The sequence below is a fragment of the Pseudorasbora parva genome, chromosome 3 (genome assembly GCF_024679245.1).
Source record: "Pseudorasbora parva isolate DD20220531a chromosome 3, ASM2467924v1, whole genome shotgun sequence".
In the NCBI taxonomy this organism is placed as follows: domain Eukaryota; kingdom Metazoa; phylum Chordata; class Actinopteri; order Cypriniformes; family Gobionidae; genus Pseudorasbora; species Pseudorasbora parva.
The window spans coordinates 55,629,452-55,645,784 of NC_090174.1; the positions used below are offsets into that span (position 1 = coordinate 55,629,452).

The 16,333-nt window shown below is 38.2% G+C and overlaps 1 protein-coding gene across 1 annotated transcript; it reads left to right on the forward strand.

The window, feature by feature from the left end:
• The first annotated feature begins 3,739 nt into the window (after positions 1-3,739).
• Positions 3,740-10,114, forward strand: LOC137072068 (RING finger protein 223). The gene is made up of 2 exons (XM_067440282.1): positions 3,740-4,127; positions 8,931-10,114. The coding sequence occupies exon 2, from the start codon at positions 8,999-9,001 to the stop codon at positions 9,578-9,580; it is 582 nt and encodes a 193-aa protein (XP_067296383.1). The 5' UTR covers positions 3,740-4,127; positions 8,931-8,998; the 3' UTR covers positions 9,581-10,114.
• Positions 10,115-16,333: the final 6,219 nt, after the last annotated feature.

Sequence of the window (16,333 nt, forward strand, 5' to 3'; positions counted from 1 at the left end):
TTGCATACAGACACAACATGACATGGAAACTGTGGAATAATACGTGTGGCTTGATCTTTGCTGTTCATGAAATATGAGTGAAATAAGAACCATATCACAAGATCGTACAATGGTATTTATTAACAGCTCAAAATATATAATACTAGTCTGTTATCTACACTGTAAAAAATGATCAGTTGACATAAAAATATGAGGAAAAGTCAATAAACCATGCGTAATTTTAAAAAGTAAGTTATGTGGAATTGTCAAGTTCACATAATTAATTTTTTTTCAATCACGCATGGGTTATGAATAATTTTAAGACAACAGGTTTCCGTACTTATTTATTTATTTATTTTTAATTTAAGTTTAGTCAACTTCTGACCCAAGTGCAGTACATTTATTAACAATTAACAAAAGTAACAATTTGTTAATTCTCTTTCAACTTTATTTAACTGACAAAGACAAGATTTCCAATGTTTTCACTAAACAACTTGTATTTTGTAAATATATATATATATATATATTTTTTTTAATGGCTGCTTCACATTCCACAAAAGTTTGGACAGATGCAAAATAAAAGTGAAAAGCTTTAAAAGTTAAACTCTTTCGAAACAGCCTATGATAAGTATAGGTGAACTGGTAATAGATGAGGGTATCGTGAGTGGGTGTAAAGGGAGCATCTCTGTCTTTGTAAGCAAAGATGGGTCAAAGCTCATCACTTTGTGTCAAATATCATGAGGGAATATGCCCTTCCTGTTTCACACAAATCCGACAAAATAAAAGTGCACATGTGCATGCTACCTCAGTAATAAAACTATAGGATAAAACCTAAAACTCGTGCATTCGGATTGTGATTTATTCACGCCACGGTGGAGAGGAGAGTTTTGTGATCGGGAACGCGGCGCTCACGTGGTCCGTAACATCATTGTATGCTGTAAATAAAATGTCATATGCTTGGTATGATAATAAATGCTACTATAAATAACGGACCAATTCAAATGTTTAAGTGTTTCTATTTTAATTAGTTTGAGCGGTGATGAAATATATTGCTCTTGTAAATACTTGCCAGCATTTTAAGGAAATACAAGTCTAGAAATCCATCCAAATAACAGCAAAGCAACCGTATGGTGTTCTGCAGTGGTCAAAAATGATTACAAACAGTGAATTTTGAAGTGATATATTGTTGAAAACTCAGAGATGTGGATTCGGACAGCTATTAAATCAACACGACCTTGCATTTGTCAAAAGCAGTAGGTAACTCGGCCGGGGATTTTTACGCGGGTGGTGTGAGACGGACGGCAATAAAATAACTGACCAGTCCCTGTAACTTAAATGATGGCAATACCTTCCGACCCCACGAGAAACAGTTACCGTCCAAATAGCTTCAGCCAACTCCTTCATCACTAACGAAGCGATCTGGAAAATCAAACTTTTCTTGAATTTACCCTCTTGGAGGGCCACCAACAAACCCCAGCAAAGACTGTTATTACTCGGGGCTTTAACTTCTGGAAATTCGGCAGCGGTGCCACAATGCAATGAATGGTTTAGTTTGCATCTTTCTCAGCCGCCATTACTGAACTACATCTCAAACTAGCGCTCGACATCAACGTCATCGTTCTCAGCCACTCCCCCTGTTCGCTGATTGGACCGGTAAAAATTTGTTCGGAGAAAACCTAAGACTACACAGCAGTCCCAGACGTAGTACTGAAGGAAAATGAAAATTGAGCGGAAGTACGTAGGAGGGCAGAGCCAGGCTAGAAAATTGTATTACATTCCACTCTTTGGAATGTAATACAAAAGTGTCAGTCGTTAACTTGGTAACACAATGGTTTACTGATGATATGAGATGTAAATAACGGCCGCATTATGGAGAATGATCAGATATTTATTTTAATTTTATTATTTATTTGTGTTTTCTCAAATAGAGCTCTAGGCCAGCTACAGAGAAAGGTAGCCAGGCAACGGACAAGTGACCAATCCTGTATGGTGACGATTCTACCAGCACAGTTCAGCAAAGACAACCGTGCAGAGAATTCCGGGCTGAGAACGGTTTGTAATCGTGCCATACCAGGCTCGAGTGGAAACACAACTGGAACCTTACGTTCCCAAGATCCACTTGGAATGGAAATGGTTCTTCCATTTCAAGAACCGTTTGGCCCGACAATGGAAAATCGGCTTTAGTCGTAGGGCAAGGCAGGAGACATCTGTTGAATGTTTCCTCATTCTATTCTGTACACTATTAATGCTACTACCAAAAATTTAGCATCACCTCTTGATGGAAATACCATCACAACATTTGTTTCCATCAAAGAGGTGCATCAATGTTTGTTCAAGATCTTGTATTGGCCATGCAAGAGTCCAGCACTCTGTAAAGTCTCCTCCAGCACATCCCAAAGACTTTCAATGAATTTAAGGTCTGGACTCAGAGGAGCCAATTCATGTGTGAAAAATGATTCTTCATGCTCCCTCACATCCATTCTTTAACCGTTTGAGCTGATGAATCTTGACATTGTCATCTTGACTTGGAATATGGCCATGATGTGTCTTCCTACATGGTTGTTTAAAGCTGCTCTATGTAACTATTCCAACCGCTAGAGAGCGCCTATTCAAAACAAAGGTGCAGTTTGATGATGCCAAGTTTGAGCTCAGAATCTTGGGACATGGTCTTCACCTGACAGCCGGTGGAAAAGAATCGGGAAAGGACTCGGGCAGAAATCATGTTCATGGATACGGTTATTAACGTTACTGTAGTGTGAAGCAGAGCAGGACCGAGTGTTGAGGAGCTGAGCACGGCCTCTGGAGCGATTATTATGGAAACACGCACCTCACGAGCAGCGGGACTTTTATTATGACGAGACAGTCGCGCACCATTTCTTCTTTTCCGGTCATGAGTATGAGGTAACGCAGCTCTGTTTATCATATTAGATACATTTAAGTGTGTTTAAAATGATGTTATGACGTTACTCTGTGCATTTGCTCAGTGACTGCTGTGAAACTTGTTCACACTGCTAAGAGTAAAGCGCTTCTGCAGAATAAAACCGGAAACCGAGGGTAACACAGATATGCGCCACTGACAGACGACTCCCTCCAGAAATCCCGGCTCCTTGGTTAAGAATTTAATTTTCGCACAATTTGCAAATAGTTGGAAACGTTTGGGATATTGTAAGAACTCAACTGAAGAAAATATATTACACTGGCCTGTTTGTTTTTGGATATTTTACTGCAAAAATCCTACATAGTGCACCTTTAAAAAAAATGAAAAGCTACACACTCCATCAGTTAGGGTAAGAACTGTTTCCAGAATTACAATAATCACTGCAATAATGATCCAACCATTCACTATTTAAATCCAAACAGTGACTTTTTTTGGCAGGACAGTGTCCTTGTTACATGTACTTACCATAGTAATAACGGTAAATTATGCATAATTACATGCAACCAACCAACTAACTAACCCTAATCCTACCCTAACCTAATAGTAAGTAGGCTACATGTTCTTAATATTACTCAGTACTTAAATATATAATTACACTGTAGCAATGATGCCTTAAAATAAAGTGTAACCCATTTTTATAATAATTATTATTTGTAAAATACTAATGGTACAATCACTGTACTTTTAAACACGTGCCAACATGTTCTTTTGAAATACCATTAATAATTTTACTGTCACCCCTTTTTTAAAGGTTATTTTAAAAAATAGGCTCTTCTGTGAAGTATGGAGGTATCTTCACTTCAGGCTTTAGATCAGGTGTGTATTCCCTATTCCCTCTTTGTTTCTGTGTCTTTCAGGTCAGGGTTGTAGAGTTTACACTGCCGATCTGCCTGCCGGCCATATTTGACTACACGCTCTGCATTTCCTCCTGCCTTATGCTCCAGTATTCAAATGCTGCCATTCTTTATAACACAGTGGTAGAGAGAGAGACTAAGAAAGAAAGCTGAGCAAAAAAAGTGGTAGAGAGACACTTGGTGTTTTGTTTTTTTGTTTTTCTATGTAAAACATTTCAGGGAAACTGTGGTAGATGTCCAAAGAGAGAAAGACAGAAACACCAACGCATCGTATTCTCTCTGAAAGGCAACAAAGACGCAAACTGCAGCCTCGACTTCCAGGGCACAAAAAGAAGAGACGTATTTACAGAAGATGAGTGAGTTATTGTGCTTCTACATATGTAATATATTTTTGTATTTGGTTTTACTTTATTTTGATGGTCCCAACATTCTATATGCACCTACATGTCTTCTAACTCTCATCACATTGTTGGGTAGGGGTAAGGTTTGAATAAGTTGACACATACTTGCAAAGTTACTTATAGTTAGGGGAGTCTCTTTTGGGAAGCATGTATTAGCAGATATTAAGCTCGTTAGTTGACATGTATTTGCAAAGTTGCTTATCGTTAACAGAATGAAGGGACCATCAACATAAAGTGTTACTGTGTGTTTTTATATCTGCTGTCTTTATACCAAGTAGAACTGGTGATATTAACACATAAGAGTGGTTTTGATAAATGTCAAGCCAAAAATACGGCTCAAAGCAAGTAGTTCATTAATTAACCATTCAAATGCAATGTCTGTGGTGGTTAAATGAGATCATGCTATCATACTTGTGCTACAAATGTGTTATGCATCTTATGTTCTGAAATCAGATGTTCAACATATGAAGTTTGAACCAGGCTTTAGATCAAATAAAAATTCTGTCATTAAAGCCACAATATGTCATTTTTAGCCGCTAGAGGTCACTTATTCAATACAAAGGCATAGCTTGATTTCACTGTTTGATTTTTTTTCTGCCGCATACAAGCGCTTTGGCTTCTTTCGCTCATGTGGGGTAACGCAGTGCTGTCTTATCATATTAGATACATTCGAGTGTGTTGAAAGTTTGGTCTATGTTATAATGCTACTCTGTGTTCTCTCGGCTGCTACTATGAGACACTTGTTGCACACTGCAGTAAACTAGATCAATATTAGGCATGGTACTCAAAGTAAATCAAGAAAACAAGATTTAAACAATAAGACTAACTGCTGAGCTATATAACAATGATTCGTTTTCTGTTGATGAATGTATTCAGACAGTTGCTCACCTGTTTAATAAAACACATAATGCATCTAATAAATATAATACATAATAACATAATGCATAATACACACATAATAAAACATCTTTGGTGTTTCCATGGTTCCATACAAAATAAAACAGGAAATCGAGGGTAAAGAGGATATGATTTCATTGGTAGGCGATGCATGGACACGGTCCATGTTGGTTAAAATGGCTCAATTCTCTAGTTTTAAACATTCTTGGAAACATTTTGGGATAATGTAAGTACACAAGTCAACGAAAGATATAACATTGCTCTAGTGGTTTTCAGATATTTTAATCCAAAAAATCTTACATATTGTCCCTTTAATTACTAACCATCATGTTGTTTCAACCCCCATAAGACCTTCGTTCATCTTTGGGATACAAATTACGAATTAACTGATGAAATCCGGATGGTTTCTGAGCCATCTATAGACCGCAACATCATTGCAACTTTTTCAAAGTCCAGAAAGGTATTAAATCTGCAGTAGGTAACTTTTGTAAAAAAAAAAAAAAAAAAAAAATTACATATTTGTTAAACCTGTCATTGTCATGACAGTAGAATATGAGACAGATAATCTGTGCAAAAATTAAGCTCCTCTGGCTCCTCCCAGTGGTCCTATTGCCATTTGCAGAAATACACCGCTCCCGGTAAGAAACAACCAATCAGAGCCAGGAGGAGTGTCTGTGTCTTAGCTGTGTCAATCAAGCTTGTGCGCTCTCATGCACAGCGCGTTCAGGTGTTCAGATTCAAGATTACTGGTGTGCCGTAGCTTTGCTTATGGCGGACAAATAATCTAAACTGCCAATTCCTCGAGTGGCACCTGCTCATAAAATAAAGAGGGGTAAACGGAAAAAGACAGATGACGATGATGATAAAGACAAAAAGAAAGAATTAGATAAAGCCTGAAATAAAACAAGGGTAAATATCGGAGTGGCTTTTCCACAGTGGAGGGAGCTATACGTTACGTGTCCTGAAAGGATTAAAAACCAATGCAGAGTTAGCCAGATTTCTGCTTGACAAGTAAGCATCCCTGCTTGATTTGTTTCATTTTTTAAGAACTACACAACTAAGATAAGTTATTATTTTAGCTCCTCGAAGCCGCTGTGGATGTGAAATACTCGTCGGAGCCCATTGACTGAGTGCCAAAACTCTAGCCGCAAAACATACAGATAAAATATCACGCACTATGCAAAGCAACTATTAAAACCTAATAATTCACTGGCTTGTTATGTTGCTGAAATAATGTACTAGCAAACCTTATTTAGCATTACATATTGATAGAATAATTACTTGCATACTGTAATGTTAGTCACCGTTATATTATTTTACTAGCTATTTATTATTTATAGAAATAGTGCAGTGTCATAAAGTTACATTACATGTGTTGCAAAATACGTAATATTTTGAGGATCAACTTTGTAGTCAAAGTATGGGCAGGCCATGGTCAATGTAAATCATATTGTTGATGTTTCGTCCGTCCCAGTGAATGTGCCGTAACTGTTTATCCGCCGTCATCGGTGGCCCTGCGCGTTCACGGCCGGCTCCGTTGTGATGGGGGAGGAGCTGTGGAGGGAGGGCTGTAGCGCAGCAGAGAGCAAGGGGGAGTGACCCGTGAGCTGTGCTTGTTCAAGTTTTTAGGCTATGTTGATGTTTTCTTAACTCCTTACGGCAGCTTTAAAGGCATTGTTACAATCGTCCATGTGACTATAGTGTTTCAACCTTAATGTTATGAAGCGATAGAATACTTTTGGTGTGCAAAAAAATTACTTAATTTGTTCCTACAATGTTCACTTAGCAAACACAGTGCAGCGTTTCCAGGTTCTACGCTGCCTCGTTATTGGCCAGCTCTTGTGTCAGCATCATGCTCACGTGAACAGCGTCGGCCAATAATGAGCCGGCGTTCTGAGTACAACCTGGAAGCGCTGTACCGTGTTTACTATGTGAATAGTGTAGGAGAATGATGAAGTCGTTACATTTGTTTGTTTGTTTTTTTTGCACAAAATGTATTCTGGTCATATACCTTTCTGGGCCTTAAAAGTGGTGATTACATTGCGGTCTATCGGGGGTCAGAGTGCTCTCAGATTTCATCAAATATCTTAATTTGTGTTCCGAAGATGAACGAAGGTCTTTTCATGGGTATCACTTTATAGTCCCAGACTAAAATGCATTTTTGAGTTGTTTTAACTAAAAGCATCTTGCACTGGCATATCTTAAAATGTGTCAGTGCCATTGTTTTATCTCAAGATGCACACCAGTAATGATCTTTTCTTTTTATTTTTTTATTTTTAAGGCATGTTTATAAAAGCTACTTAATTGTCCTAATTGAACTAAAGCCTAATCCTGGCTTAGTCTAAGCCCTGTCTGTGAAACCAGGCCTTAAGTTGATGATGCATGGGGCAACTCTTTTTCAGCAATGCTGCTGAGCGATGTTGCTTGGGCACTTTGAGAATGGGCAAAACATTTCTATCTGGATATGGGCAAAACATTTCTATCTGGATACTTTAGATCAGTTGTGAGCCCTGTGTCTCCACTGGTTGCCTGCAGACGGAAACATATCTCAAAAATGTGTCGTGTCTGTTTGAGCATGTGCACATCAAACTAAGACAAAAACATTTCTGCTTTCTATGTTTTACACTGTGCAGCAATCATCTCAAATCTTGTATGTCTGTAGAATAAGAAAGAAATGGTAGGCAAATGCCTAATTTAAAAGCATCATATTTGACTATACTGCATAATAAATGTAAACTATGATCATTTGAGGCTAAATGGACCTCTAATGAAGTAACCCAATCCTTTCTATCTGCATTTTGGGCATCAGTAATGGGACACCCTTCTGCTGCTTTGCATATTTTGAGCCGTTCTTTGATGAAAACCTATAATAATTTCCAAGGCAAATCTGTTATTGAGAACAGGTCAACTGCGTGGGTAGAATGACAAACAAGTCTGTTTTCCAATTGTACTACGCTCTCTGTAAAGTTTTAGATTGGGGACACGGAGGATCCTTCTGGAGCAACCTGAAGTCAAGAGAACAAATTTGGTCAAGCAGCGCATGTTATTTTTACTCAAGCTGGTTGAGCACGACAGTTTGTTGCTAGCCAGGCTAGTTAAAAAAAATGATGTGGAATCAGGCACACCTGCATACAAAACACAGGATTACCATATGGGCTCATAAATCTCACAAATTGTATTTAATTTGATTATTTTAACATGTATGCATTTAGCTGATGCTTTTATCCACAACAATAGAATACTTATAATAGAGAAACATAAGCAATTCAACACAGAACCAACAATATTCAAATATATATATTTTGCATTTTGCAGATGATTTTATCCAAAGCAACTACCAATCAAAGATCATAAGCAATGCGTCAAAAGCCAACAATAATCATACAATGCCTTTCTTTCTTTTTTGTTTTTTTACATCTTTTTTAATTTCTTTTTTTTACATTTATGCATTTGGGAGGCACTTTTATCCAAAGAAAGACATAATGTACAATGCCAGGTTTTATTGTTTTGTTTTATTTTGGAAAAAAAATAATTTAATTTAATTTTGCAGAGGCTTTTATAAAAAGCAGCTACCAATAGCAAAACAAAAGCAATTTGTCAAAGAGCCTACAATATTTATAGTGTGCAATGCCAGTTTTTTTTAATTGTTTTGTTTTATTTGATTTGATTTTACATTTTTGCATTTGGCAGGCGTTTTTATCAAAATCGACTAACATAAAAGGAACATAAGTAAATATTCACAGAGTCGGGTATATTTTTTTTATTTCATGTCATGTATTGATCTATTTATTTCCTATGAGTGGTGGTTAAAAATAATAGCACACAAAAAATGAATTTAAAAAATCTGTTGTACTGTTGTAGACTTGCCACATCGCCATGGACGTTGAAGATGCCCTTTGACTTCCCTCTCCCTCACGTTCCCCTCCGTCATGGAGTCCGACCCGAACTACCTCCGTGACCCCTACAAACCAGACGACTCGGATGACGGCGAGCCGCCCGATCTGGAGTGCGCCATCTGTTTCTGCCAGTTCAACAACATCTTCAACACCCCTAAAGTACTCGAATGCAAGCACACCTTCTGCCTGGAGTGTCTTGCGCGGATGAACGTGAAGTCCACCCAACCCAACACCATCCAGTGCCCGCTGTGCCGTGCCTACACCCCGTTACCAGACTTGGGTCTTCCCAAGCTCGCGAATGACTCCACGGTGCTGTCCTACCTCCCGGCTGCCATGCAGCACGTCTACAGCATCCGTTTTAACCGAAGCAAAGGCAAACTGCAGGTGAAGAGAGTGCCCAGCTCTGCCCCGGCTCAGACCGTCAGCCAAAGTCTGGACGTCGGGAACCCAGCAGGCGATGGGGGGGAGCACAGCTCAGCCGGAGAGAGGTCTGTGCTGATCACCATCCTGCGGACGCCGCTGTGCAAAGCTTTTATCATGAGCTCGGTGGCCATAATCACGGTTATTCTCATCATCGTGATCATCTTCATCATCAGTAATAAAAAAAGTACTTAGATTACCACAGGCACTGACTGCAGCTGCGTCAAAACGGCAGCATTAAACTACAAACAAGCAAGATGATGAGCATATTTTTGAATGTTTGCATATACAAATCAACCTGTCCCTCTCATCGTGGATGTCTACTGCTATATTTGACAGCTAAGAAGGACTGTGGTTGTGAAAAAAGTACTGGGAAGCTATCAAGGTATTTCGATAGCAGGCCTGTACAAAACACTGTCACCTTGTGTCTTTTTATTCATATCCAATACTGTGGTGGCCTACTTTACAATATACCATATGATACTTTTAGTTACTTGTTTTTTTATTTTTTTATTCTGATTTTCAGGAGGCACTCTGCATGGTAACCTTACAAAATATCATATGGTAGGGCCATGGTACTGACTATTGTACTGCATGTCCAACATGTTTTTTTGATAATATATGTTTTAAAATGTATGTTATATTTTAAAATGTATGTTATGATATATTATAACTTTTTTATTCCCATTAATCTCAATTTTTAGTTGTAGTATTTTAAAAAGGCATATGAAATAATAAACTAAGTGCAATACAGTGTTGTCAAAAATATTGATTTTCTCAAACATATCGATACTGAATATTCCAATACTAATTTTCAAATGTTAAGCAGTTTTAATTTCTCGCTCTGCAGACAAACCTGCCTCCCCTCACTCACTCGTTTCATTTGTTCCGGATTCATTTTGTTGGTGTTACAGGGCTTGAATTTCAGGGTGGGATTGAGTGTAATTTTACATGTTTCCGCAGATTTTGGGTGTGAGTCACAGCTTTTAAACGCTCTCAACGGAATAGCTGCGCGCACTTGTGGCGCTTTAGCTCTGCCCACAGGATACGCCTCCAGCCGCTCGTTTAGTTTTTTTTCGGAAAGACTCAGCATATCTTACTTTTATAAATAGGCTCTACTAAAACTAAAGACTGACATGAGATCGACTGAAACTGAGTGGAAACTGAGCCCATGAAAATGCAAGCCCTCAAAATAAAATTCATTTAAATGCAAGCATGATTAATGCAATGCATATTTTTTCCAAGTAGTGCAATTCAAGTTCAAGTTCAAGAGTTTTATTTGTCACATACACAGTTATACAGAATACAACCGGCAGTGAAATGTAAACAGGTCCGCTCCATGGACAGCAAATAACAATTAACAAAAAAAGCACAATAAATTATAAAATAGGGATAGGATAAAATAGGAATAGGATAAAGGTGCTATATATATATACATATGTAGAATTATGAATAAATCCAGTAAATGAAATAAGAGATGTGGAATAAAATAAGTGAGATAAAGTAAACTGGAGACTGGATTAAAAATAAATACGTGGATAACAGAAGTGCAGGAGTGTAATGTGCAAACAGCATTATAATGAGTAGTTACATGAACACAAGAATAAAGTGCAGTGCAATATCAGTATGTGAGTTTGTTAGTACTGAGTGAGGTGAAGTCACATGTAGTTAAGTGACAGCGTTCAGGAGTCTGATGGCCTGTGGGAAGAAACTCCTCCTGAGTCTCTCAGTTTTGGCCATCAGGCTACGGAATTCAACAAGCTTTTTTGTTTCAAAAACATTTGGCATTATTTTACTTCCATAAAAATGTTCACTTGCTGCCTAATATTGTCAAGGTTGGGTGAAAGGAAAGGAGCGAAGACTCAATTTGCAGGTGGAATGGGCTTTATTAAATAAAATAAAACAAGATAAACAAAAACTACCCTGAGTGGGAAAAACAAGAACAAGACTTGGCTTGGCTTGACGACGAGCAGGGAAACATGAACTACGTTCAAGGGACTGCAAACACAAGGGGAGGGAAGACAGGTGAGGCAAATAAACCAATAATCAGGAAACAAGGTGGGCGGAGTTAGACAATAGCCGAGAGCACATGGCACAAAGAAACATGACAGCCATGTGCTCACACCAAACGTGACATGAACATGCAGCTAATGAGAACTCATAAGCTGCATGTTCACACAAAACACGACAACATGAAAGCACATACAGAAGAGTGTACAGCTGAGCGAACTCGAATTGCACGCTCACACAAGACGCACGAGAACGAGCGAATGCTCATCCCGTGCACTCACAACAAAAAGACAAACACTCAGAGCATGAATGTCCAAGCCCCGACACAAAACCGAAACCAGACTAGACTGATGTGCCGGGATTTGAACACCACACTCCAAACACAAAACAACTCTGAAGACAGGACACAAGACAAACAATACAGGAGTGTCAGGGCTCTGTCACAAAACCAAGAGTAATCTAGACCGAAGTGACAGAGCCCTGTAAAAAAAAAAAAAACAGGTGCCTTGATGAAGAGGCAATCATTTCAGCATAATGTTATGTCTGGTGTAATGTTAAGCAGTGTATAGTAGCCTTCATCATTTGGTACACAACTTGTCTTATTACTCTACATGATTGGTCGTATTACAAATGCATGTTTACAATGTTGATTATTTCTATTTCACACACCAGCACAGCTATAAAGTCACATTCTCTCATACTGTCTCGATTAGCGATTGCATTAGCAAAGTTTCATGTATAAAAGAGTCATGTAGAAAAATTAATCGGGGAGCGCGGGGCACAACCTAACGCGTTGGTTGTAAGTAACACATGGGTTGCGTCAGAAAACCTAAGCAGCTGACTCGTTGCCTCGCTGCCTTATCAGACATTGGCTTGTAAGGCAGTATTTTATGCATGAAGGCACATCACAAAACTAATTTCGGACAGACTTCTAAGGCAGCGTAACTGTTTAATGATCTACAGCAAAATAGAGAGAGCTTTGGTGAGAACTAAACAAATATTTAATTACAACATTATTCATTTCTCACTAGAAATTACATCAGAAGTGAAAAGCGTTTGTAAAAAATGTACATTTACACACAAACTGACCCTCAAACACAACTTTTGGATACCATCTATTTTTCCCAGCTTAACTGTCACAGAACGGAAAGCACAGGATTGTGGGATATCAAAGGCAGCGAAGGATAAATCTGTGCTGCCTTAAAAAAATCAATACGATGGAGGTAGTTTATCTAAGGAGGCAGGAAGGGAAGCAAACATTAGATTTGGACGTGGCTTGATGCTTTCCTACCTTGAAAGGTGTCCTCTGAAGGCAACATTTTCCAGGTGTTGGATGAAAGCCATGGTTTAAAGGGGTGGTTAAACACCATTTCACTTTTCTAACTTTAGCTAGTGCGTAATGTTGCTGTTTGAGCATAAACAACATCTGCAAAGTTACAACATTCAAAGTTAAAAAAAAAAAGAGAGACATTTGCTTTTAAAGAGATCAATTTCTAAGGAAAACAGCAAACGACCGGTAGGTACTACAGCCTTTTCCTCCAGACTCGCTGACATCAGCGGGTTCAATATTTACATAAACCCCTCCTCCGAGAATATTAAATAAGGGGAGGGGGAAGCCATTTTGCAATGCCGACGAAACGCTGTAATGGATTGTAGGTCTACTTTGTTCAGCCTTCCTAGGGACGGGGGAGTTAGGGATCAATGGTTAAAATTTAAATCTCGCTCTCTGTGCTGCACATTTTATGTAGGAATTAAAGGGTTAGTTCCCCCAAAAATGAAAATTATTTAATTAATGACTCACCCTCATGTCGTTGGACACCCGTAACACCTTCGTTCATCTTCTGAACACAAATGAAGATATTTTCATTTTAAGCTGATGGCTGAGAAAGGCTTCAGAAAGGCCTCTAATGGCATTCAGTACATTCCCACTCACAAGACCCATAAAGGCACTAAACACGTCGATACAAAGTCCATCTCACTACAGTGGCTGTACAATAATTTTACAACGCGCTTTGAGTGCCTTGAAAAGCGCTATATAAATCGAACACATTATTATTATTATTATTATTAATGCGACGAAAATAGTCCTTGTGTGCAAAAAAAAATCGAAATAATTACTTTATCCGCCAAGTTATTGTCTTCCGTGTAGGTCTCAGACGTGAACTCACGCGGTAGCGGCGCTCCTCCTCTTCCGGGTCATGAATCTGAAAGGCGGATCTGCATCATATTCTCGCGCATGCGTTGAGTTCACGTCAATAACTTGGTGGATAAAGTCGTTTTTTAGATTTTTGTGTGCACAATAGCTATTTTCATCGCATTGTAAAATTATTGTACAGCCACTGTAGTGAGATGGACTTTGTATCGTTGTGTTTAGTGCCTTTATGGGTCTTGTGAGTGGGAATGTACTGAATGCCAATGGAGGCCTTTCTGAAGCCTTTCTCAGCCATCAGCTTTCAACAAAAATATCTTCATTTGTGTTCCTAAGATGAACGAAGCTATTACAGGTGTCCAACAACATGAGGGTGAGTTAATGAAATCATTTTCATTTTTGGGTGAACTAACCCTTTAAAGCTCACAGTCGTCGCGAGTTCAAAGCAGGATTAGCACAACAGCTTGTCCTGAAAGATGGAGCAGTTGCAACTTTAAAATCAGAAGCTGTTTACGGGCCATATGATGTATTTTTCTTTTGTGTGTTTTCCTGTAGTAGTTTGTATTGTTAATTTTATGTTTTTAGCAAGGAAGTAAATAAATGACAATGCTGTTTGCCTCTGCAAACCAGTTTGTTAACCCTTTGACATGTATGATCACATTCTATGCTGGTCCATGCAGCATACTAAAAACATAAAAATAACTAAATACATTTTTAAAAAAAAATTAAAACATAAAATTAATGTTTTATGTTTTAAAAAAATGTAAAGTTAAATGTAATGTTTTACAATGCTAAAAACATAAAATTAACAATATGATCACATTCTATGCTGGTCCCTGCAGCAAGGCAAGGCAAGTTTATTTAACTAGCACATTTCATACACAATGGCAATTCAAAGTGCTTTATAGAAAGGAATTAAAATAGGGATAAAAAATGCATAAGAAAAAGAATACAATGTAAAGAGAAGTAAAAATAATAAAATGATGATAACCAAAGAAAAGAGCAAAGGTAAACTAAAACAGTTATAAAAATAATTTAAAAAAATTATGCATAAGAGAATAACCTTGAGAATTTCATCTTTACGATTAAAGCGTACGATTAAAACATTCAGCGATCAACTGCCAAATTCGAAAATGTTAAATCTGCTTTACCACATTGGCTGAGTGAGTGAGTGAGTGAGTGAGTGAGTGAGTGAGTGACTGACTTTATTTTAGGTTTCATACAATTAAATTACATTACACAATCAAAAAATGTCACGTGAAGGTGAAGTGGATGATCTTGTGTTGTAAATCCATAGACAGTAAAAGAAATGGACACAGCGACCCCATTGACGTCAACAGCTAAATAATGAAGTCAACCTAGGGGCACTCACTTCCTGATGGCTGAGAGTACTGCGCAGGCTCAGACTGAGCTTGAGGACGTAGATGTGACGTGAGCCTCCTGTCGGACAGCTGTAGGTCTTCTAGTAGTTGTAGAAAGTGAAAGCTGAATCACGTTGTTTAAATATTTTCTCCCGTTGCTTTTGGCTCACTATGGGCTTCTCCCCATTCTTCTCCCTTGACTTTATCAGACTTTATGTCTCCACGTCACCCCGACTGTCTCATAGACAGTAAAAGATTGCCTGCGAGCGTCTCCTCAGGTCTATACGGTAATTTCTCAACTGTGCGACAGAGTCGCGTTGGTTATGACGCAATCGTTAGCCTATTTTTACAAAAACAGCTTCTGCGGGGCGATAGTGTAAGATACAAGGTAATGGAGCCTTTTATGCATTGTCGTGTTTCTTTAGAAATAAACAATAGACAAATGGAGTCTTTAAACGTCTCAGATGTAAAGTTATTCACTGTCAAGGTGACTCAAAAATGAATGGGAGTCAATGGGATGCTAACAGCAGGTGATGGCTTGGTTAGCAAATGGCAGCCCCTAGGGGTGGAACGCTTTCCGAGCGCTAGATTACCCCCTTGTGTAAATCCAGCAGGCTCCGACTCCCTGAAATGGCGCCGCCCCGCCCACAGCCCGTGATAACTTACAGATCATCAAACATGTGAACTAGGCGGTTAGCAAATCAGAACACAGCTGGGCCAGCTAACCAATCTGAGCCCATTGCGTATTTCTGAGGGACTGGATTCATAAAAACCGGAAACCATACCGTTTTTACAAGAAGGGACAGAGCAGTGTAGAATAAAGGTAAATTATATGAAAAAAAAATTAAAAACGAAGCATGAACATATTAAAGTGCACCTCACAAACACAATCAGGCCTTCAAAATAATGTGTTTTAACATCACTTTAAAATTTTCCACCATGCATGACGAAACTTTGTGTATTTACTAGTTGCTACTTGCTACATCAACATTATTTCGAGAAAAAAATTGCAGCAAAATTTTAAAAATCTTTGGGAGATATCACTGAACATTTATTTAACCATAGCTAAATTTCTGACTTACGTTTATTTTTCATCTCTGTTTTTTGTGTTTATTTTAAAATAAGACAAATCTGATATTATGATATTATTTTAATCTTATATCTTTACAGTTGATATAGTTATTTGATGCTGCTTTGAATGTTTTGAACTCCCAGTGTTTAGTGATGTGTTTGTTGTCAAACTCAAAAATTTGTTTATTTTTAATTATATAAAAAAAAATGCCATTATTTTATTTAAAATGATTTTAAATAATGGTCTTCACCTCACAGCCAGTGGGGAAGAATTGGGATATGACTTAGACAGAAACCATGTTCATAGATGCGGTTATTAATATTACTATAGTATGAAGCAGAGCATGACCGAGTGTT